General features: G+C 39.2%; 1 protein-coding gene across 1 annotated transcript in view; it reads left to right on the forward strand.

Moving 5' to 3' along the window:
• LOC120056310 (astrotactin-1-like) overlaps nucleotides 1–23,817 on the forward strand; it is a 247,741-nt gene that overhangs the window by 219,067 nt on the left and 4,857 nt on the right. Inside the window, exons 20-22 of the mRNA XM_039004549.1 lie at nucleotides 6,698–6,833; nucleotides 20,555–20,655; nucleotides 20,805–20,988. Of these exons, the coding sequence (XP_038860477.1) occupies nucleotides 6,698–6,833; nucleotides 20,555–20,655; nucleotides 20,805–20,988 (421 nt within the window). The remainder of the gene's footprint in view (nucleotides 1–6,697; nucleotides 6,834–20,554; nucleotides 20,656–20,804; nucleotides 20,989–23,817) is intronic.

Below are 23,817 nucleotides of genomic sequence, written 5' to 3' on the forward strand. Positions count from 1 at the left end.
AATGGGATACAGCTGTATCCTGACGAGGGGGCGGGGTCAGCTCTCCAATCATCGATGTGGCCGACCAATCAGCTGCTTGGGGGGAATTTCAGGAAGCCATCCTGAAACACACATACAAAACCACAACACAGAAACTGGGGAACGTAACACCTGACATTAATGCTAGTAAAAATTCCCTGTCTTAGGTTAGTTAGGATCACCACTTTATTTTAAGAATGTGAATTGTCCGAATAATAGTAGAGAGAATGATTTAGTTCAGCTATTTCCCATTCCCAGTGGGTCAGAAGTTTACATACATTCAATTAGTATTTGGTAGCATTGCCTTTAAATTGTTTAACTTGGGTCAAACGTTTCGGGTAGCCTTCCACAAGCTTCCCACAATAAGTTGGTTTGAATTTTGGCCCATTCCTCCTGACAGAGCTGGTGTAATTGAGTCAGGTTTGTAGGCCTCCTTGCTCGCACATGCTTTTTCAGTTCTGCACACACATTTTCTATAGGATTGAGGTCCTATAGGATTGAGGTCAGTACCTTGACTTTGTTGTCCTTAAGCCATTTTGCCACAACTTTGGAAGTATGCTTGAGGTCATTGTCCATTTGGAAGACTCATTTGCGACCAAGCTTTAACTTCCTGACTGAGTGAAGGAAAAGCAGCCAACAAATGCTCAGCCTATGTGGGAACTTCTTCAAGACTTTTGGAAAAGCATTCCAGGTGAAGCTGGTTGAGAGAATGCCAAGAGTGTGCAAAGCTGTCATCAGGTGGATACTTTGAAAAATCAAAAATATATTTTGATTTGTTTGACACTTTTTTGGTTACTACATGATTTCTTATGTGATATTTAATAGTTTTGATGTCTTCACTATTATTGTACAATGTTGAAAATAGTACAAATAAAGAAAAACCCTTGAATGAGTAGGTGTGTCCAAACTTTTGACTGGTACTGTATATACACTACCGTTCAAAGGTTTGGGGTCACTTAGAAATGTCCTTGTTTTTTCACTACCATAAGCCGCCACCAACATCATTTTAGAGGATTTGGTAGTACGTCCAACCGGCCTCACAACCGCAGACCACGTGTAACCATGCCAGCCCAGAGCCTCCACATCCGGCTTCTTCACTTGCAGGATGGTCTGAGATGAGCCACCCAGACAGCTGATGAAACAGTGGGCTTGCACGATCAAAAAATGTCTGCACAAACTGTCAGAAACAGTCTCAGGGAAGCTCATCTGCATGCTCGTCGTCCTCACCAGGATCTTGACCTTACTGCAGTTCGACGTTGTAACCGACTTCAGTGGATAAATGTTAGCTTTTGATGGCCACTGGCATGCTGGAGAGGTGTGTTCTTCACAGATGAATCCCGGTTTCAACTGGCGTTGTGTGGGCGAGCAGTTTGCTGATGTCAATGTTGGGAACAGAGTGCTCCATGGTGGCGGTGGGGATATGATATGGGCAGACAAAAGCTATGGACAACAAACACAATTGCATTTTATTGATGATTTGAATTGTTGTGTCTTTCATCTTCCCCCATCACCTCACGTTTCAGCATAATAATGCACGCCCCCATGTCGCATGTTATTCCTGGAAGCTGAAAATGTCCCAATTTTTTCATGGCCTGCATACTCACCAGACATGTCACCCATTGAGCATGTTTGGGATGCTCTGGATCAACGTGTACGACAGCGTGTTCCAGTTCCCGCCAATATCCAGCAACTTTGCACAGCCATTGAAGAGGAGTGGGACAACATTCCACAGGCCACAATCAACAGCCTGATCAACTTTATGCGAAGGATATCTGTCGTGCTCCATGAGGCAAATGGTGGTCACACCAAATACTGACTGATTTTCTGATCCACGCCCCTACATTTTCTTTAAAGGTATCTGTGACCAACAGATGCATATCTGTTTTTCCAGTCATCCATAGATTCGGGTCTAATGAATTTATTTAAATTGACTGATTTCCTTATGAACTGTAACTCAGTAAAATCTTTGAAATTGTTGCATGTTGCATTAATATTTTTGTTCAGTGTATACTATGATTAATTAAATCCTGGAATTCATCTGAGCTTGTTTTGCTTATTTTATTAAGCTATGTACTGTACAGCTGTGTCTGTCGCTATGTCCTCTCTTTTTGCACAATGTATTCTGAGTTAGCCATGGATCTCAACACAGACACAGTCCTACAGCTCAGGGGCCTCTTGAGGGTCCTCCTCTTCAATGTACCATTATTTCATTTAATAATAGAGTAGCCTAGCCTACCAAAAACAAAATGAATTAATTTTTAAAATACATAAAAACATGTCTTAAATTCCAATTTCAACAAATCTGAGAATGAACCTGCCGCTGAATTAAATAAAAGACAGGTCACGCACCGTTGTCGATGATTGGTCCAGTCCGTTACTCAACAACCCTCGACTGCCCATTAGCCCCCTTGTACTACACACTGCTCAATGAAAAGTTATTTTTCTTTTGTTTTTGAGTTCCTCAATTAATTGATCATATAATTGATAATATGTACCAATTTAAAAAAAAAAATATTTAAACAGACGTGAAACACTACTAAAATGCACTTCCATCTGTGATTATATCAAATCAGAGAATAAACTGTCAATCGCCTGTGCTCAGAGCTTCGTCATTGCTAAGAAAATACTAAGAACTACTTTGTCATTACTAAGAAATAGAACAATATTGCCTTTATTGTTTCGTTGGCCAATTGAGAAGAACATGAAATCGACAAGGAGAAAATAGGCTAGTTGGCCAGATGTGTAGCCTATTTAGTAGAACACTCCACCAGGACATAAAGTAGGCATATACAAGAAGCAGCCAATGACGCCTTTTGTAAATTTTAAACAGTCTAATAAATCCAGGTTTTGTTTTTCGGCAGGTATTAAGAAATATTAGGAAATGAAAAACTGTATTTTCGAAAGAATAGAATAGCATAGCCTATTCTGAGTTTAATGTAGCCTATTTTACTGTGATTATGGTTATGCAATGGGATATCCTTGTTTGTTATAGAATACAAGGCACTCTTATATTGCTGTGCCCTTATCACAGTAAAGTCAAATCTATTTTATTGTAAGAATATAATGAAATATAACACAATTGAAATTAAAAAAGTTGCCAGTGCGAAGTGAGATGATCTCGTGTCGAACGGTTAGCTTACTTTTCAGAAAGAGTGAAAATTTGAAATGGGTTTCATGCGCTCAATTTCAGTGTTTAAAGACAGTTTTTTCAGGGTTGTATACCTTAGAACCTCTTATTTCCGATAATATATAGAATTTCGGATTAGGTTCTGCCTGTTCTTTGGCAATGACCATTGCATCATTGCGCATTAATACATTTTTAGCCCACGGCACGACACATCTGTTGAGTAGGCTTACTGTATTGTTCTTTTCTGGAGGTTGAATGTGTGCTATAGCCTAACACAGGGTTTCCAAAAATCGTTCCTGGGGCTCTGGGTGCACGTTTTGGTTTTTGCCCTAGCACTACACAGCTGATTCAACTAACGAACTCATCATCAAGCTTTGATTATTTGAATCAGCAGTGTAGTGCTAGGACAAAAAACAAAATGTGCATGTGCATGGGCCAGACAGGCCCATGGAATTCAGTTCTTTGTGCTTGACTACAGAAAGCAATATCTAATTGGTGTGGATGTCTGACTTTTTCCACATTTGGTTGTGTTACAGCCTAAATATAACATTTATTAAATTGAGATGTTTCTGTCACTGGCCTACACACAATACCCGTAATGTCAAAAGTGGATTCATGTTTTTTTAAATGTTTACAAATTAATTTAGAATGAAAACCTGAAATGTCTTGAGTCAATAATTATATCCCTTTGTTATGGCAAGTCTAATAAGTTCAGGAGTAAAAATATGATTAGTAAGATGCATAATAAGTTACATGGACTCAAACTTGACACTAATGTACTTGTTCTCTTGCTCAGTTGTGCAGCGGGGCCTCGCACTCCTCTCTCTATTGTGGTTAGAGCCAGTTTGCTCTGTTCTGTGAAGGGAGTAGTACGAGATCTTCAGTTTCTTGGCAATTTCCCGCATGGAATAGCCTTCATTTCTCAGAACAAGAATAGACTGACGAGTTTCAGAAGAAAGTTATTTGTTTCTGGCCATTTTGAGCCTGTAATCCAACCCACAAATCCTGATGCTCCAGATACTCAACAATCTAAAGAAGGCCAGGTTTATTGCTTCTTTAATCAGGACACAGTTTTCAGCTGTGCTAACATAATTGTGAAAGGGTTTCTAATGATCAATAAGCCTTTTAAAATGATAAACTTGGATTAGCTAACACAACGTGCCATTGGAACACAGGACTGATGGTTGCTGATAATGGGCCTCTGTCACGCCTGCTCCCGCTCCTCCCCCCTGGCTCCCCAGCATTGCGCACTCCTGCCATCGTCATTACGCACACCTGCTCGCTAACAGTGAACATGGTTGGTTAGCTCCCAGCACTGTGGCATTGTTGGCACTGTTCATTGTTGTTTGACTAGCTAACGTTAGCTGTCTAACTTGTTAGCTAACGCGTTATGTGACGTGTGTGAACTTACACTTTGTTTACTTAGCTAGGTACATTGTTTACCTAGCTAGCAAGCTATATGTCTTAAGCTAAAGTGTACTGTTAGCTAGCTAGCTAACGTTAGCTGGCTGGCTCCCTTGCTGATGTTATTATTCGTCTCCCAGAGCCTTGTGCTGTTCTAGTTAGAGCCTAATGTTTGCTAGCAAACATTGAACATTGTTGGTTAGCTCCCAGCACTGTGGCATTTTTGGCACTTTTTATTGTTTAACTAGCTAACGTTGGCTGGCTGGCTCGTTAGCTAACGTTACGTGACGTGTGTACAACACCCGTTGAATATGCCTGGTGTCTGTAAACGTCTGCAAAAAGTCATAATGAAAAAGTTGCCAGCGGAGCTGGTTAGGCTGTTTTCATGTTATCCAGAGGTAAACAAATCATCGGCCAGAGCATCAAGTGTGCGCTGCTAGAGCGAAACGTGATGAGTGGGGCTAAAGCTTAGGGTGAGGGTGTGAACGATGCTGAAATGGTGTAGACAAAGAAATGCTCTTCACTAGATAGCAAAACATTCAAAGGCGATTTTCTCAAAAGTGAGTTTACAAGTTCATAAAATTTCAAAGCAGAAATACTTTCCCATTGCTCCTCAAATGCAATGTATGATAAACCATTTTGTAGCTCTGAATCTCTATTTTTATATAATGTAAAAAACACAATTTCAAATTTTGCTACGTAAGACCGAATCCAGGTGGTGAGTCACAAATTAACTTAACAAGGCACACCAGTAAAATGAAATGCATTCCTGGTGACTACATCATGAAGCTGGTTGAGCGAATGCCAAGAGTTTGCAAAGCTGTCATCGAGGCAAAAGGTGGCTACTTTGAAGAATCTCAAATCTCAAATATATTTTTATTTGTTTACCTTTTTTTTTGGTTACTACATGATTCCATTTGTGTTATTTCATAGTTTTGATGTCTTCACTATTATTTTATAATGTAGAAAATAGTAAAAATAAAGAAAAACCCTGGAATGAGTAGGTGTGTCCAAACTTTTGACTGGTACTGTAGATATATATATATATATATATATATATATATATATATAAATAAATATAACATGCTCCTGCAGTACATTGTGCATTATAGTACTGTATCTTGCCAATACTACTTTTAAAATGGACTCGTTTAAAGAACCATGATGTTTGAGAGAGCTTTTCCTTTAAGGGCAAACGTTAAGTGCTTGTCATTCAGCTGTGGTTGTTTACATTAGCATTCCTTGATTGCTGGGAGAAATCACTGTGCCAAAAAGTTTGAAGTGAATTATGGGTTGACTCACCTTCTGAGGTTTTACAGTCAGTTTTGCAGACTTGGTCCCTCTAGCCAATACATTTCACTCCAATTGTTAATGGATCGGACAGGTGCTGAAGATGGCTGAGAGTTTTTCACATCGGGTCCCCAATTACGTCTGGATTCACCACATGGACCATCTAAACGAGAGAGGAGTGTGAGAGAAGGCATGGGAAATTATCAATCAAGCAATAAGTCCCAGTATGGTGAACTTAAATCTTTCACAATGTCACTTTTAATTTGAATCTTTTTGTTTTAAAACCCACGTTCCTCTGTGCAAGATAAAAATTTCTCAGTGACAGCTGGTACAGTCTTTTTTCTCTCTGTGACGTTTTCACTGGCACCTAACCCAATGTTTTTACCAGTTTGTTAACCATACGGGTTGAGCAGGATTCAGAGAGGACATACAGAGTGCACTTGAGAGAATGTCTTTCTCAGTGAGCTAAAATGCATAGCCCCATTGCAAATGCCCTTTGATGCATGCAACCCAGCTGGGAAAACACCTTTCCTGCCTCTCCTTAATTAGAACAAGCATGGCATATTATTTGAGCTAAGATCTGTGAAGACCTTATGTTGGTGGCTGACGGTACACATACTGTACATGTTCCTAATGTGCCCCAAACTGAATGTAAAAGCCTTAGATATTAGCCTATGGCTTAGAAGAATTGATTAATGTGGGTTAAAGCATCTCCATTTCCATTTCTGGCTGGTTATTTGAAAGCCTACTCAAATATGGTAGCTGTTGCAATGAATGAATATTTGTGATGTTTGTTGGACATTTCCTCTCCTGATGATGTCAGTGATTATTTGATGAATGGGTTTTCCTCCCATACAGAGACAATGTTGAGCTTTGTGGATGATATCCTGTCTGGGGCCAAGTCTCCATGTGTGATGCTTGGGGATATCCCTGACCTCCTGACCTCCTCCGTCAGCATGATCATTCGCTGCCTGGAGCCAGACACCACTTACATGTAAGTTACTGTACCATTAGCAATGGGTGTTTATCTCTTGTGTTACAAAAGGAAAATACTATATCATCATTATCACCACTCAGATAATATGTCAAATATACAGTACATAACTAACTTGTAAATGCATTGCTTGCCTCCTTCAAGCTTGATTTAGCAAGCAGTGACTTGAATGTAAGATATTTTAGAAAAAGACCACAACAAAAAAGTGAAAAAGGAAAATGTGAAAATGATTAATTTGAGGAATTGCACAATATGAAGATGGGTTACTGGATTATGTCAAACTAGCTAGCAAATCTTCTGAGAGTAAAGACAGAACCTGGGTAAGCATATTTCCTATAACTTATACTGTATTACAACTCTGCTGTCTATTGCGCTGAGGGAAGCCCTGTCCTTGGCCTAAGCCAACTTCCCTGGATATTCCATGGATATGTAAGTCATGTAGGTGTTATCCAATGGAGAAACAGTCTACATGAAGGGAAAAACAACCAGTTTGGGAAGGGGAGAGCCTGGAATCACTCCTCAGTCATGTGCATGTACTACTTTAAGACAAGTGTTTTAAATATGGTTCAGACAGCTGGGGAAGTAGCTCATACTTTGGAACAGCTTGAAAGTGCGTCAACAGAGCACTTAATGTTAATAGCAGAAACAAGAATCATAAGATCAAGAGATTAGGTGCACAGACAAACATGACAAAGACGACCTTGTCCTTGACAAAATGTGCACTATTTGGGATGTTATTTCAATATACATATTTGTCTTTTTTTTTATCACAAATACGTAAAATTCAACATTTACGCTGGAAGTACAGTTGAAGTCGGAAGTTTACATACACTTAGGTTGGAGTCATTAAAACTTGTTTTTCAACCACTCCACAAATTTCTTGTTAACAAACTATAGTTTTGGCAAGTAGGTTAGGACATCTACTTTGTGCATGACACAAGTAATTTTCCCAACAATTGTTAAACAGACAGATTATTATTATTATTATTTTTTATTTTATTTTTAATTTTAATTTTATCCCCTTTTCTCCCCAATTTTCGTGGTATCCAATCGCTAGTAATTACTATCTTGTCTCATCACTACAACTCCCGTACGGGCTCGGGAGAGACGAAGGTCGAAAGCCATGCGTCCTCCGAAGCACAACCCAACCAAGCCGCACTGCTTCTTAACACAGCGCGCCTCCAACCCGGAAGCCAGCCGCACCAATGTGTCGGAGGAAACACCGTGCACCCGCTCCCCTCGGTTAGCGCGCACTGCGCCCGGCCCGCCACAGGAGTCGCTGGAGCGCGATGAGACAAGGATATCCCTACCGGCCAAACCCTCCCTAACCCGGACGATGCTAGGCCAATTGTGCGTCGCCCCACGGACCTCCCGGTCGCGGCCGGCTGCGACAGAGCTTGGGCGCGAACCCAGAGACTCTGGTGGCGCAGCTAGCAGTGCTCTAGACCACTGCGCCACCCGGGAGGCCAACAGACAGATTATTTAACTTATAACTCAATGTATCACAATTCCAGTGGGTCAGAAGTTTACATATACTAAGTTGACTGTGCATTTAAACATCTTCGAAAATTCCAGAAAATGATGTCATCATTTTAGAAGCTTCTGATAGGCTAATTGACATAATTTGAGTCAATTGGAGGTGTACCTGTGGATGTATTTCAAGGCCTACCTTCAAACTCTGTGCCTCTTTGCTTGAAATCATGGGAAAATCAAAAGAAATCAGCCAAGACCTCAGAAAAACTATTGTAGACCTCCACAAATCTGGTTCATCCTTGGAAGCAATTTCCAAACGCCTGAAGGTACCACGTTCATCTGTACAAACAATAGTACGCAAGTATAAACACCATGGGACCACGCAGCCGTCATACCACTCAGTAAGGAGACGCGTTCTGTCTCCTAGAGATGAACGTACTTTGGTGCGAAAAGTGCGAATCAATCCCAGAACAACAGCAAAGGACCTTGTGAAGAGAAGACGCTGGAGGAAACAGGTACAAAAGTATCTATATCCACAGTAAAACGAGTCCTATATCGACATAACCTGAAAGGCCTCTCAGCAAGCAAGAAGCCACTGCTCCAAAACCGCCATAAAAAGCCTGACTACGGTTTGCAACTGCACATGGGGACAAAGATCCTACTTTTTGGAGAAATGTCCTCTGGTCTGATGGAACAAAATAAAACTGTGGCCATAATGACCATCGTTATGTTTGGAGGAAAAAGGGTGACGCTTGCAAGCTGAAGAACACCATCCCAACTGTGAAGCACGGGGGTGGCAGCATCATGTTGTGGGGTTGCTTTGCTGCAGGAGGGACTGGTGCACTTCACAAAAATAGATGGCATCATGAGGCAGGAAATTTATGTGGATATATTGAAGCAACATCTCAAGACATCAGTCAGGAAGTTAAAGCTTGGTTGCAAATGGGTCTTCCAAATGGACAATGACCCCAAGCATACTTCCAAAGTTGTGGCAAAATGGCTTAAGGACAACAAAGTCAAGGTATTGGAGTGGCCATCACAAAGCCCTGACCTCAATCCTATAGAAAATTTGGGCCAAAAAGAATGGGCCAAAAATCACCCAACTTATTGTGGGAAGCTTATGGAAGGCTACCCGAAACGTTTGACTCAAGTTAAACAATTTAAAGGCAATGCTACCAAATACTAATTGAGTGTGTAAACTTCTGACCCACTGGGAATGTGATGAAAAAAAGAAAAGCTGAAATAAATCTCTACTATTATTCTGACATTTCACATTCTTAAAATAAAGTGGTGATCCTAACTGACCTAAGACAGGGAATTTTTTACTTGGATTAAATGTCAGGAATTGTGAAAAACTGAGTTTCAATGTATTTGCCTAAGGTGAATGTAAACTTCTGACTTCAACTGTATATCATAATGACTTTTGTTCATAAGCAAAATGATAAACCTCCTAACAAACTATTTGGGAGGTCTTGTGTATTTTAAGTGAGGTCATTGCCAGGTGTAATGACAGTAGTTTATGGTTATTCTTTTCCTGTGTTACTGGACATTACAGTGTGTTTTGCTCCTGTGGCTGTAATAACGTAAGATGATATTGTGGTGATGTAGACCCATGTGAGGTCAATGTTGTGCTGCCTGGTGGCCATTGTGTTTTTAATTAATGTCCGCATGGAACGCTTGACTCTGTGTTTAAGGTCAATCGGTGTAATGAATTGTGCCATGCTCTAAGAGTTAAAAGTTCCTTCGGCTCCCCTCCACCTTCCCTCTCCTTCCTCTACTACTCATACTCTCCTCCCTTCCTCATCAGACAGCCTGCTATCCTCCACACATGTAGCCACTTACCTCACACATGCACCGTAAATGGGGTAGGCATACTGAAAAGATTACACAAAGGATGGAATGGGGAAAAACTCTCATCTTGAGCATGTTGTCTTTTCAAATGGTTCTGATGTATAGCAATAGGAATAACCCAAGCAAAAACAGGACATAAATAAGCTGCTCCCAAACATTTTAAACCTGCATAAGGAAATTGATTCTATCATAGTTCATGTGGGATTCAATGGCATTATGAAGGGCAGCTCAGAACAGATGAAGAAATATTTTAAAGAACACCAACAAACACCCCATAATATCTGGCCCTGTACGCTCCCTAAATCGTGGCATTGAACACTTCAGCAGACTTTTAGCCCTCCGTAACTGTCTACTTGACTATTGCAGCTCTGTGGGTATAACATTTGTTGACAATTTTGATACCTTCTTGAAACAAAGCTCATTATTAGGAGGAGGGGATCCACCCAAATCATTTGTGTTCCTGGATCTTTTCACAGCATTATAAGGCTGCGTTGAGACTATGACTTATCAATGACCCAAACCCAGCTCAGTTAATCCCTACCTGTCACGTGTGCCCCCCCCCCCCCCCCCCCCCCTGCTCATTAGGGCGCACACCTGTCACCAGTATTAGGCACATAATGACACTCACCTGGACTTCATCACCTCCTTGATTACCTGCCCTATATATTTAACTCCCTTTGGCTTTTACCACAGTCGTCATTGTTTCTGTGTCATGTTGGTGTGCTGTTTGTGGTTCTTGGTGTGTTCGTTTATTTCTTAAATATATTCACTCCCTGAACATGCTTCCCGACTCTCAGCGTGCATCGTTACACTACCATTGTTGCTGAGTTGTCATAATGCTTCAGCAAATGTACATTATCCCAGGGGTGTTGGAAGACTCAATGTAAGTAATCAAATTGATGTCCATCTAACTGCCCTGAATGCCTCTGCTGATCCTACAGCTATTGTATGCTTTAATTATGTGTCTATGAACCAGAGTGTATATGTTTGTGCATGTCTGGCACTATTACATGAATGTGTGTGTTCTTGTATGTGTTTATTTGAATGAGAGTGTGTATATGCATGTGTACAAACACCTGCACGGCATCAGCCTCAGGCAAACCGGCATTCGTTGTAAAAACACTGCCACTTAGTGTCATTCAAATGTACTTTTTATTATGTTGTATTGACTTTTTATTTAATAAAACAAAACATTTATTACTTATCTTTGACCATCATTCTATCTCCCACACAGCAACTCCACTCCCACTTGTCTCCAATTCCACATACCAACCCTCAGCTTCCCTCAGCCCATCCCATCTATCTCTGCTGGCCACTCACTTCAGGTTCCTACACATATCTTTCAACTATGCTGTGATGTTTAACGTACAATTTCAATCTGTCTAATCGAATAGAATCCACACATTGTGAGTTGAAGATAAATACTTTTACTAAGAGTATTAGTAATTGACTGACCCGATCTCTCTGGATCTCCTAACAGTACTATCTCTAGGGTCAATTTTAGATCAATGCTATGCATTTTCAGCCATTCCTGAACCTGAGACCAGAAACGGGCTACATGAGGGCAATACCAAAATAAATGGTCTATTGATTCTGTATCCTCACAACAAAATCTGCAGAGTTTCGATGATTTTATGCACCAAATATTCAACATTTTGTTGTTGGCAAGAATTCTAAATAATAATTTTAGCTGAAAGCATGAAGTCTTGAATCTTGCGTTTTATATATCAAGTCATAATCGGTACATCAAAAATCTCCTCCCAAATATTTTGCAATCTGTATGGCACAGTTGTCAACATCCTGGTCCTCAAATGAAACTGGTATACTTTCCTATTTATGCTATTTTTAATTCCTCCGCCAGTTTTGATCCTTTATATTGGGCAGACAGACCAGTTCCCTACCTCCTCCCACTGCCACCTGCCTCCATATTTGGGGTAATGCTGTAATCAATTGGTTGTATTCTTGGATTGAGCAGACCTTTCTGTACAATTCTGATAACTCCATGAAGGACATAACTCTACCATTCCAATTTACAGTATCATTTAATAACAAAATACCCTTTTCAAACATCTTTCCCATAAATGCAGGTATTTTATCAACCAGCATATTTGAGTTCAGCCGTAATATTTGTTCTATCTTTTCAGTTGGGATGAAATTGAAATTGTAGCCAGCTCTGCAATGCTTGTTTGAAAAAGAGAGATACTTTGAAAAAAGTATCATTTTCAATTAATCAAAAATGAGACATGGCAATCTGCACAAAGGCATAAAGGCAATTTTTAAACAATGGATGAGCTTTTCTTAGTAATGTACTTGAGAACCATTTAAGGTTCAAATAAAACTTTTGAATGAGTGAAGCTCTAAGAGAGAGGTTTAGTGCTTTTATATTTAATAATCTCAACCCACTCAATTCATATTCATTATATAGATGGGCACGTTTTATTTTGTCTGGTTTAGCGTCCCAGATAAAGCAAAATATTTTTTTGCTCATATGATTTAAAAAATGAATCATCAGGAGCAGGCAGAGCCATAAGTAAGTGAGTAAACTGAGATGACTAAGGAGTTTATCAGGGACATTTTTCCATAAATAGACAGGTATTTACCTCTCCGTGGTTGCAGGGTCTTGTCTATTTTTACAAGTTTTCTATTGAAATTCATTGTGGAGAGCTTATTTATATATTATATGATATGAATACCGAGTATGTCTACTTCACCATCAGCCCAATTTATAGGTAAACTGCAGGGTAATGTAAAAGTTGTATTTTTTAAGGATCCAATACGTAATATTATACACGTATCATAATTAGGTTTTAGTCCAGAGAGTACAGAAAAGTTATCTAGATCTTCAATGAGCTATTGCAGGGATCTAGCTTGTGGACTTAATATAAAACTTGAGTCATCGGCATACATGGACACCTTTGTTTTTAAGCCTTGGATTTCTAATCCTCTAATGTTGTTATTGGATCAGATTTTAATAGCTAGCATTTCAATGGCCATAACGAATAGATATGGTGACAGCGGACCCCCTTGTTTAACTCCTCTTGACAATTCAAAACTCTCTGAGAAGTAGACGTTATTTACTATTTTACACCTGGTGTTGCTATACATTATTTTTACCCATTTTATAAGAGAATTACCGAAATTGAAAAAATCCAGGCATGTATAAATAAAATTCATTCCTAGTTTAGCAACTGCCTTTTCAAAATCCGCTATAAACACCATTCCTGGCTTATGTGTTTCATGGTGTTCTATTATTTCTAGTAGTTGTCATATATTATCTCAATGTATCGTCCATGTAAAAAACCTGTCTGATCAGGATGAACAATACCTGGTAAAACCCTTTTAATTCTGAGTGCTATGCATTTTGCTAGTATTTTTGCATCACAACATTGAAGTGTAAGGGGCCTCCAGTTTTTTAGATAGAATGGGTCTTTATATTTGCCACCTGAGTCTTGTTTTAGTAATAGAGAAATCAGATCTTCCTGCTGAGTACCTGACAGACTACCATTTCTATAGGAGTAGTTTAAACAATCTAACAATGGAGCTTTTAGTATATCAAAAAACACTTGCTATACCTCTACTGGTATGCCATCAAACCCTGGGGGTTTTCCAGACTGAAAGGATTTAATAGCCTCAAAGGTGTTCCTCTGTAATTTGGCCTTCGCACTGATCTTTCTGTACATTTTTTTAATTTTCCATTTTTTACATTATTTGGAAAGAATTCCTTACCATAATCTTCAGTGGGAAAGGATGAGACGGAAAATATATCATCTGCCTAAAATAATTTGCTTCCTCTTTTAAAATATCATCCGGAGAATCATAGATGACTCCGTCTTCAGTAATGAGTTTCTGCAAATTCTTTTTGTTAGCATTCCTGTATTGGAGATTCAGGAAGAATTTTGTGCATTTTTCTCCATATTCCATCCAGTTTGCTTTATTTTAGTAATAGATTACATTAGATCATTCTTGAATAAGTTCCTCAAGGTCTTTTTGTTTTTCCTCTAACTTATTTTGTATCTCTGTAGTATTGTTTTTATTGCTGTCTACCTGTACTATTAGTTCATGGATTTCCCTTGTTAGTCTTGTCTATTTAACCAGAAACTGCTTTTTTTTTATTGATGAATATTGAATTGAATGACCCCTGAAGGTACATTTTAAAGGTATCCCAAATAATAAGGGGATTTGCTGAAACTATATTATACTGGAAAAATTCTGTTATAAATGATTTTGTCTTAGTTAAAAATAAGTTGTCCTCCAGTAAACTTTGATTACATTTCTAATATCCCCGTCCATGTGGAAAATCTATAAGAGTTATGTGAATGCCAATTAGATGATGATCGCATTCTGTCTCCTATTAAAACTTTTTAAACCTTTGATTCAAGAGAGAAAGAGACAAGAAAGTAGTCAAGACAACTAGCTTGATTAAGTCTCCTCCATGTACTGTATATCTCACTAGGTCGGAGTTTTTTAGTCTCCAAATATCCACAATGTGTCCATAATATTTGTGATATCCTTAAGGGCACGGTGATAGTTTGTAGAGCGATTACCTTCGCGGTCCATTAAGGTACTTAACACTGCGTTATAGTCTCCTACCATAATGATTAGATCATTTGTTGCCCTTTAAGTTCAATAAATTGGTATAAATGTTTTCGAAGAAGTGTGGATCATCCTGATTTGGACCATATAGATTAATGAGCCAAATGTCTTTTTCGTCCACTTTCATATTCAAAGGGTCCACCTTCCTTGCGAATCATTCCTGACTATATGCACATTCAGATCGACATTTTTGTTAATTAATATCACCACACCCTTTGAGTTCCATTGTCCATAACAGAAAATTATTTCACCACCCCATTCCTTTTCCCACTCAACTTCATCAAAGTATGTAGAGTGAGTTTCCTGTAAACAGTATATGTTATATTCCTTTTCTTTTAGCCATGTAAAGACTGACCTTCTTTTTTTATAATCTGCTAAACCATTACAATTATAACTGGCTATACTTATTTCACTCCTTACCATAACTAGATACTATTCTCAGTCTAAACTGACCATAATTAGTGCTTGTAAAGTTACTGCCATCAGAGGTATTGTGAAGGTCAAAACTAGAGCTTTCAAATGTCTGATATTTACAATTCAAGAAATAGGTTCTAGCAATATTTGTTTTATTCCCTTGCCTGTTTGCCAATGCCACAGATGTTAGAAAATTGAGACAAGATATTATGTGTGTAGCAAATCTGAGTAGGTTGATGTGTATGATATTGGATGTGATATAGTGAGTGTGTATGATGTCTGTATAAGAGTAAGACTATAATGTGTGATGTCCAAATAAATAATAACTCTGCCAATTTGCATGGTTGAGCGTCTATGTGTGTAACATGTAGTGCGTATAGCCTTAATATTCATGATAATTGTAATCCATATCGTATCACCATTATAGTTGCATCATAATTACCTTTAACATAATTGAAAAACACATCCCAGCATTTCCATAGCAATTGACGTTTCACATGATCATGGACAAGACCTTGCATTACTCTAGAGACGGCTTCACTACAGTACAAATGTATTCCGTACAATATGTTATTATTCCCCAATGCCCCTATTCTGATATCTTCCCCTTGCTTGTTGTAAACATATATAAACTTGTAGACAAATACATAAAAAAGATAGACAAACAATAAACACATTAAATTATAAAACACATTAAATTATAAAACAGTTCTCGACAATAGAGAGAGAAAAGTGAGAGAAGAGTGAGATCAGGTGTGTGTATGTATAAGTCTGTATGTGTAAGCAAGCATGTAATTGAGTACGTTTGTGTTCATATCCACTTCATAATGTTCAGATAGTTTTACAGTTCCCATACCTTCTTTTTTTCGTAACCAGAAGTCCCTGTACAATTTAGTACAGCCACGGTTTTTGGAGCTGTCTCGGAATAGCTGTCCATCTATAAAGAGTTTGTCCATAATGATAAAGGCACACTTACCATTCTTCCTTTATTGTCTTTGTACCAGATACAGTCTCTTACGGCGTTTTGTTAGACTTCAGTGAGGCTTTTGACATTATCGATCATAGTCTGCTGATGAAAAAATGTGTTATTGCTTTACATCCCCTGCTATATTGTGGATAAAGATTTGCCTGTCTAACAGAACACATATGGTGTTCTTTAATGGAAGCCTCTCCAACATAATCCAGATAGAATCAGGAATTCCCCAGGGCAGCTGTCTAGGCACTTACTTTTTTCAATCTTTACTAATGACATGCCACACTTAATGTGTTGTGGAAAGTGTTATGAAATGTCATGTAATAATACAAATGTGTAACTCTTAATGTTGCTGGACCCCAGGAATGGGGATCCTTAATAAATACAAATACAAATCTTTACAAAATTTTGCTTCTGGTCAGTTTCCTTGTTGGCAGGCTATTCAGCTCAGTTGTTACAGGTGACTTCAGTTATTTTCAAAATGTTTCCTTTATTCATTGAATTTCTCTATGCCTGTGCTGTACAGTTAGCAAAGCACTTAATTATTTATTCAGAATATCTGTAGAAGTTTATTGCAAAATATATCAGGTTCAGCTTTGGTAATAAAAAAATGCAATTTCAGCTCTGTACGTTCCAAAAAGGAAACTGAATTTTACACGACTTAAGTTCTCATTGTCTTGAGACCAGACAGGGACCTAACTCAGTGTCTTATTGGTCAAGCTGTATTGTATTGTACAGTGCATTCAGGAAGTATTAAGACCCCTTGACTTCTTCCACATTTTGTTACTTTACAGCCTTTATTCAAAAGATTTATTAAATTGTTTTTTCCCCCTCATCAATCTACACACAATACCCCATAATGACAAACAGGTTTTAATAAAAAAATATACAATTGAAATATGACATTTACATAAGTATTCAGACCCTTTACTCAGTACTTTGTTGAAGAATATTTGGCAGCGATTACAGCATTGAGTCTTCTTGGGTATGACTCTGCAAGCTTGGCAAACCTGCATTTGGAGAGTTTCTCCCATTCTTCTCTCCGTGTCCTCTCAAGCTCTATCAGGTTGGATGGGGAGTGTCGCTGCACAGCTATTTTCAGGTCTCTCCAGAGAGGTTCTAGTTTGGGCTCTGGCTGGACCACTCAAGGACATTCAGAGACTTGTCCCGAAACTCCTACTGTGTTGTCTTGGCTGTGTGCTTAGGGTCGTTGTCCTGTTGGAAGGTGAACCTTTGCCACAGTCTGAGGTCCTGAGCGTTTCTGGAGCAGGTTTTCATCAAGTATCTCTCTGTACTTTGCTCCGGTCATCTTTCCCTCTATCCTGACTAGTCTACCAGTCCCTGCCACTGAAAACATGGGGATGGCGCCAGGTTTTCTGCAGACGGGACGCTTGGCATTCAGGCCAAAGAGTTCAAAATTGGTTTCATCAGACCAAAGAATCTTGTTTCTCATGGTCTGAGAGTCCTTTAGGTGCCTTTTGGAAAACTCCAAGCTGGCTGTCATGTGCCTTTTACTGAGGAGTGGCTTCTGTCTGGCCACAATACCATGAAGGCCTGATTGGTGGAGTGCTGCAGAGATGGTTGTCCTTCTGGACTGTTCTCCCATCTCCACATAGGAACTATCCGGCTTTGTCAGAGTGACCATTGGGTCCCCCGATGGCTCAGTTTGGCCGGACGGCCAGCTCTAGGAAGAGTCTTGGTGGTTCCAAGCTTCTTCCATTTAGAATGATGGAGGCCACTGTATTTTTGCGGACCTTCAATGCTGCAGAAATGTTTTGGTACCCTTCCCCAGATCTGTGCCTTGACACAATCCTGTCTTTGACATCATGGCTTGGTTTTTGCTTTGACATGCACTGTCAACTGTGGGACCTTATATAGACAGGTGTGTGCCTTTCCAAATCATGTCCAATCAATTAAATGTACCATAGGTGGACTCCAATCAAGTTGTAGAAACATCTCAAGGATGATCATTGGAAACAGGATGCACTGGAACTAAATTTCTAGTATCATAGCAAAGGGTCTGAATACTTATGTAAATTAGGTATTCTGTTTATTATTTGTAATAAATTTGCCAAAAAAACAAAAAGCCTGTTTTCACATTGTCATTGTGTGTCGGATGAGGAATTGTTTTTTATTTAATCCATTTTAAAATAAGTCTGTAATGCAACAAAATGTAGAACAAGGGAAGGGGTCTGTATACTTTCTGAATGCATAGCCATGGATACACTTCATATATACAGTACATTTCTTATAGGTAGACACAATACATGTATTTCAAAGATACAGTTGCTAGTGAAAGTCTACACACCCCTTGCACAATATTCACATTTTGTTGCCTTATAATGAAATCTAAAAAGGATTTAAATTCATTTTTTTCCCCGACCGATCTCCACAACCTAATCCACATTTTCAAAGTTTAAGAAAAATTTGAGAAAATGTTCCAAATGAATGAAAAATTAATAAATATGTCTTGATTACGTATGTTTTCCAACCCCAGAGATGTTTTTATTTTAACTAGGCAGGTCAGTTAATAAGAACAAATTATTATTTACAATGACGGCCTACACTGGCCAAACCCAGACAATGCTGGGCCAATTGTGCACCACCATATGGGACTCCCAATCACAGCCGGTTGTGTAGTTAAAGCTTGGTCACAAATGGGTCTTCAAAATGGACAATGATCCCAAGCATACTTCCAAAGTTGTGGCAAAATGGCCTAAGGACAACAAAGTCAAGGTATTGGAGTGGCCATCATAAAGCCCTGACCTCAATCCTATAGAAGATTTGTGGGCAGAACTGAAAAAGTTCAACAATTTAAAGGCAATGCTACCAAATACTAATTGAGTGTATGTAAACTGAAAAAGCATGTGCGAGCAAGGAGGCCTACAAACCTTACTCAGTTACACAAGCTCTGTCAGAAGGAATGGGCCAAACTTCACCCAACTTATTGTGGGAAGCTTATGGAAGGCTACCTGAAACGTTTGACCCAAGTTAAGCAATTTAAAGGCAATGCTACCAAATACTGATTGAGTGTATGTAAACTTCTGACTAACTGGGAATGTGATGGAAGAAATAAAAGCTGAAATAAATCATTCTCCACTATTATTCTGGCATTTCACATTCTTAAAATAAAGTGGTGATCCTAACTGACCTAAGACAGGGAATTCTTACTAGGATTAAATGTCGGGAATTGTGAAAAACTGAGTTTAAATGTATTTGGCTAAGGTGTATGTAAACTTCCGACTTCAACTGTATGTACATTTTATGGACACAGTCTATTTTACAATTTTATTTAGTTTGTTTTTAACTCTTGTCCTTCCTCTACTCTCAACCTCTCCCATATATTTATGATGTTCATCTGGTTTGATTTGCCATGTCTTTCAAGCTGTGCTCTTTTTTAAAAAGTTCTTAACCTATGTATGTTTTACGTGCACAGTATGTTTTACATTAGTTATCTTGTTGTTATTAGTCCCAACCTTCAGCTCCATTCAACCACTCCCATCTATCTCGTAACACCATCCACATTGGATTTCTATTTGCCATTTATTTTTCAACTGTTCTGTGATGTTTCACAACATTTCTGAACCTTTCTGTTCTCATTGTTCCTACAGATTGTAAATTGAAAATAAACGTTTTTGCTAAAAGTATTATATTATTGATCGATTGACTATGACTTTTCAGATCGCCCGGTAGTGATAACAAATTATCTAATGATTCTGTCTCTTCGCAGCAAAATCTGCAGAGCTGGGAAGGTTGTATCCCCCATATAAATAGCATTCTATTGGTTGCAAGAATTCTGTATAATAATTTAATTGAAAAATAATAACTTTTGAATCCGGCGTCGTTTTGCGTGTCATTTCATAAACCATGTGCCATGGAATCGGTACGTCAGAAATCTCTTCCCAACTATTTTGCAGTCTATATGGCACGACTGTCAATTTGTTGGTCCTTAAATAAAAAAGTATACCAGTTTCATTTATCACAATTTTCTTTAACCAATTATGGTCTTTAATGTAGGGCCGACAGACAATGTATTCACTTAGGCAGCAAATGTGAAGACTTTGCAAGGGGAGTGTAGCCTTTCACTTGGCACTGCACCTCTGCAGGTGGTAGTTAATGTTTCCTTACACTAGATGGCGCTATAATTCAAGTAAATGTTAACAAGTGGTTGACTTACTTTGTAAATGTAGCCTATTGTCAGAATTTCATTAGCAAGTTCTATCACATTACAACAGTCAATCAGAAAATGATTTTGTCACAATAACATTGAATATATCCAATATCCACCACTTCATTCAGGGTCATTTTCATTTGTCTTTTCACAGCCTTAAAAACTAGCAGTTGCACACACTGTGTGTGCAGTAGCATGCACTCCCATTGCAATGAACAAACACTAGTTATATGTGTTGGTCTACAGGTTTAGGCTCTGGGCAGTGGACAACACAGGCCGTCGCTCCAGCCCAAGTGAGGTCACCATCAAGACCCCCTGCCCTGCTGTGGATGATGTCAAAGCACAAGGTGGGCTTTCCCATGCATGGATGGACAGTTTCAGTATCTGTATCTTGGTTTTCAGACTAATATTCTAACAGTAGTTACTAATCTGAAAACTTGTAAGACACACGTGTCTTGTCTCCACATACAGTACTGAGATTAGATTTGTGTTGCAGAGATTGCAGACAAGATCTACAACCTGTTCAATGGTTACACAAGTGGCAAGGAGCAGCAGACGGCCTACAATACGCTGATGGATCTGGGCTCTCCCACCCTGCACCGTGTGCTCTACCACTACAACCAGCGTTATGAGAGCTTCGGAGAGTTCACCTGGAGATGCGAGGATGAACTGGGGCCCAGGTATCTATACTGTCTGTCTCTGTCTCTCTGTCTCAGTCCAAGAATATCAAGGCATATTGGTTAGGAAAGCACAACTACCGACCAACCAACTGTCTAGTAGCATCACAATCCATCCACACCTGGGTGGTGAAACTTGTGTTTGTTGTGTTTTAAACACAGACTGGTCTATAATAGATTCCAAGTACAGGGTTTGATTGTAGACGTAGTTTGTGTAAATTGGGTAAAGTGGAAATTCATTCAAACCGATTGGCGCAAATTCTACCTCTGAAATCTCTGTCCATTTACCACAAGCAGGAAGGCCCCCTAACCCCTTACTGGTTGCTCAGTGCAGGTACATTACTACAGTGCCTTGCAAAAGTATTCACCCCTCTTGGCGTTTTTCCTATTTTGTTTCATTACAACCTGTAATTTAAATAGATTTTTATTTGGATTTCATGTAATGGACATACACAAAATAGTCCAAATTGATGAGGTGAAATGAAAAAAATTACTTGTTTTTAAAAATTAAAATGGAAAAGTGGTGCGTGCATGTGTATTCACCCCTTTTGCTATGAATCCCCTAAATACGATCTGGTGCAACCAATTACCTTCAGAAGTCACATAATTAGTTGAATAAAGTCCACCTGTGTGCAATCTTAAGTGTCACATGATCTGTCACATGATCTCAGTGTATATATACACCTGTTCTGAAAGGCCCAAGAGTCTGCAACATCACTAAGGAGGACCACCAAGCAAGCGGCACTATGAAGACCAAGGAGCTCTCCAAACAGGTCAGGGACAGTTGTGGAGAAGTACAGATCAGGGTTGGGTTATAAAAAAATATCATTAACTTTGAACATCCTAAGGAGCTCCATTAAATCCATCATTAAAACATGGAAAGAATATGGCACCACAACAAACCTGCCACAAGAGGGCCGCCAACCAAAACTCACGGACCAGGCAAGGAGGGCATTAATCGGAGAGGCAACAAAGAGACCAAAGATAACCCTGAAGGAGCTGCAAAGCTCCACAGCGGAGACTGGAGTATCTGTCCATTGGACCACTTTAAGTCATACACTCCACAGAGCTGGGCTTTACGGAAGTGTGTCCAGAAAAAAATAAGCAAGCACGTTTGGTGTTTGCCAAAAGGCATGTGGGAGACTCCCCAAACATATGGAATAAGGTACTCTGGTCAGATGAGACTAAAATGTAGCTTTTTGGCGATCAAGGAAAACGCTATGTCTGGCGCAAACCCAACACCTCTCATCACCCTGAGAACACCATCCCCACAGTGAAGCATGGTGGTGGCAGCATCATGCTGTGAGGATGTTTTTCATCGGCAGAGACCGAGAAACTTGTCAGAATTGAAAGAATGATGAATGACGCTAAATACAGGGAAATTCTTGAGGGAAACCTGTTTCAGTCTTCCAGAGATTTGAGACTGGGTCGGAGGTTCACCTTCCAGCAGGATAATGAACCTAAGCATACTGCTAAAGCAACACTTGAGTGGTTTAAGGGGAAACATTTAAATGTCTTGGAATGGCCTAGTCAAAGCCCAGACCTCAATCCAATTGAGAATCTGTGATATGACTTAAAGATTGCTGTACACCATCGGAACCCATCCAACTTGAAGGAGCTGGAGCAGTTTTGCCTTGAAGAATGGGCAGAAATCCCAGTTGCTAAACATGCCAAACTTATATAGACATACCCCAAGAGACTTGCAGCTGTAATTGCTGCAAAAGGTGGCTCTAGTTATGCACACTCAAGTTTTCAGTTTTTTTGTCTTATTTCTTGTTTGTTTCACAATAAAAAATATTTTGCATCTCCAAAGTGGTAGGCATGTTGTGTAAATCAAATGATACAACCCCCCCAGGTTATAAGGCAACAAAATAAGAAAAATGCCAAGGGGGTGAATACTTTCGCAAGCCACTGTATAATGTGAAATTATAGCTAAATGTTTTATAAACAGAGCCATGTGTCTGATATAAAATGTCTACATACAGTTGCCCGTAGATGCACGGTGAAGCAGGTGAAACTGATTAAGATGTCCTTGACTCTGCGATTCCAAATCAGGGCCTTAGCTTCAAATTAAAGGTTGTTTTTAATGCCATATTTAGGCCATATTGGAAGGGTTGATGTAATTGGTTTGCTTCTGAAGTGTTCTATTAAAATACACTTACATTAACAGCCCCACATTTTCAGAGGGATGATTCACGCCGTTTTAGTTACGTCATACTGTAAGACTCTTAGCTTGTTAGCATGTTGGGCAGGATTTTCCATGTTGTTATGGTGTGTTGTGATTGTGTAAGCCTGCTGTCTCAGGAAATGTGTTATAGGCATTATTGAAGAGATGTATTTGTGATGTATTCTTAAAAATGTAAATGAGAATAATATGAAAAGACATGGTTTGCATTGGACCTTATGTGTTGGGTGCATTGCCCTTGTAGCGTTGTTGGAGAACCCCCATCACTTGTTTACTTGTTCCGTACCCTCTGTCTCTCTAGCATTTCTGAAAGGAACAATTTACCACTTGAATCAAAGCAATGAGATGCTCCTTTCCACACATAACAATACAAAGCCGACAATCGCCTGTAACTGGGCTTGTCTCCAGAAATGACATTCCTTGTTATGAAATCCTCAAATTCACTGGGGTTTCCCTGTCACAAACAATGTGAACCATTGTAAATGCAATTTTCATTAGCTAGTCAAAATACATATAGTCACCCACTCTGCCCCTGACTAAATTAAAACTTGTTTCAGCAGAGTAAACAATATGTTAAAATAAACTGGTGAAGCAATGGATCTATCTTTATAAAGCAGGGGAAATATTCCTCTCCCAGCTTTTGTACA

The sequence above is a fragment of the Salvelinus namaycush genome, chromosome 11, assembly GCF_016432855.1.
Source record: "Salvelinus namaycush isolate Seneca chromosome 11, SaNama_1.0, whole genome shotgun sequence".
In the NCBI taxonomy this organism is placed as follows: Eukaryota; Metazoa; Chordata; class Actinopteri; order Salmoniformes; family Salmonidae; genus Salvelinus; species Salvelinus namaycush.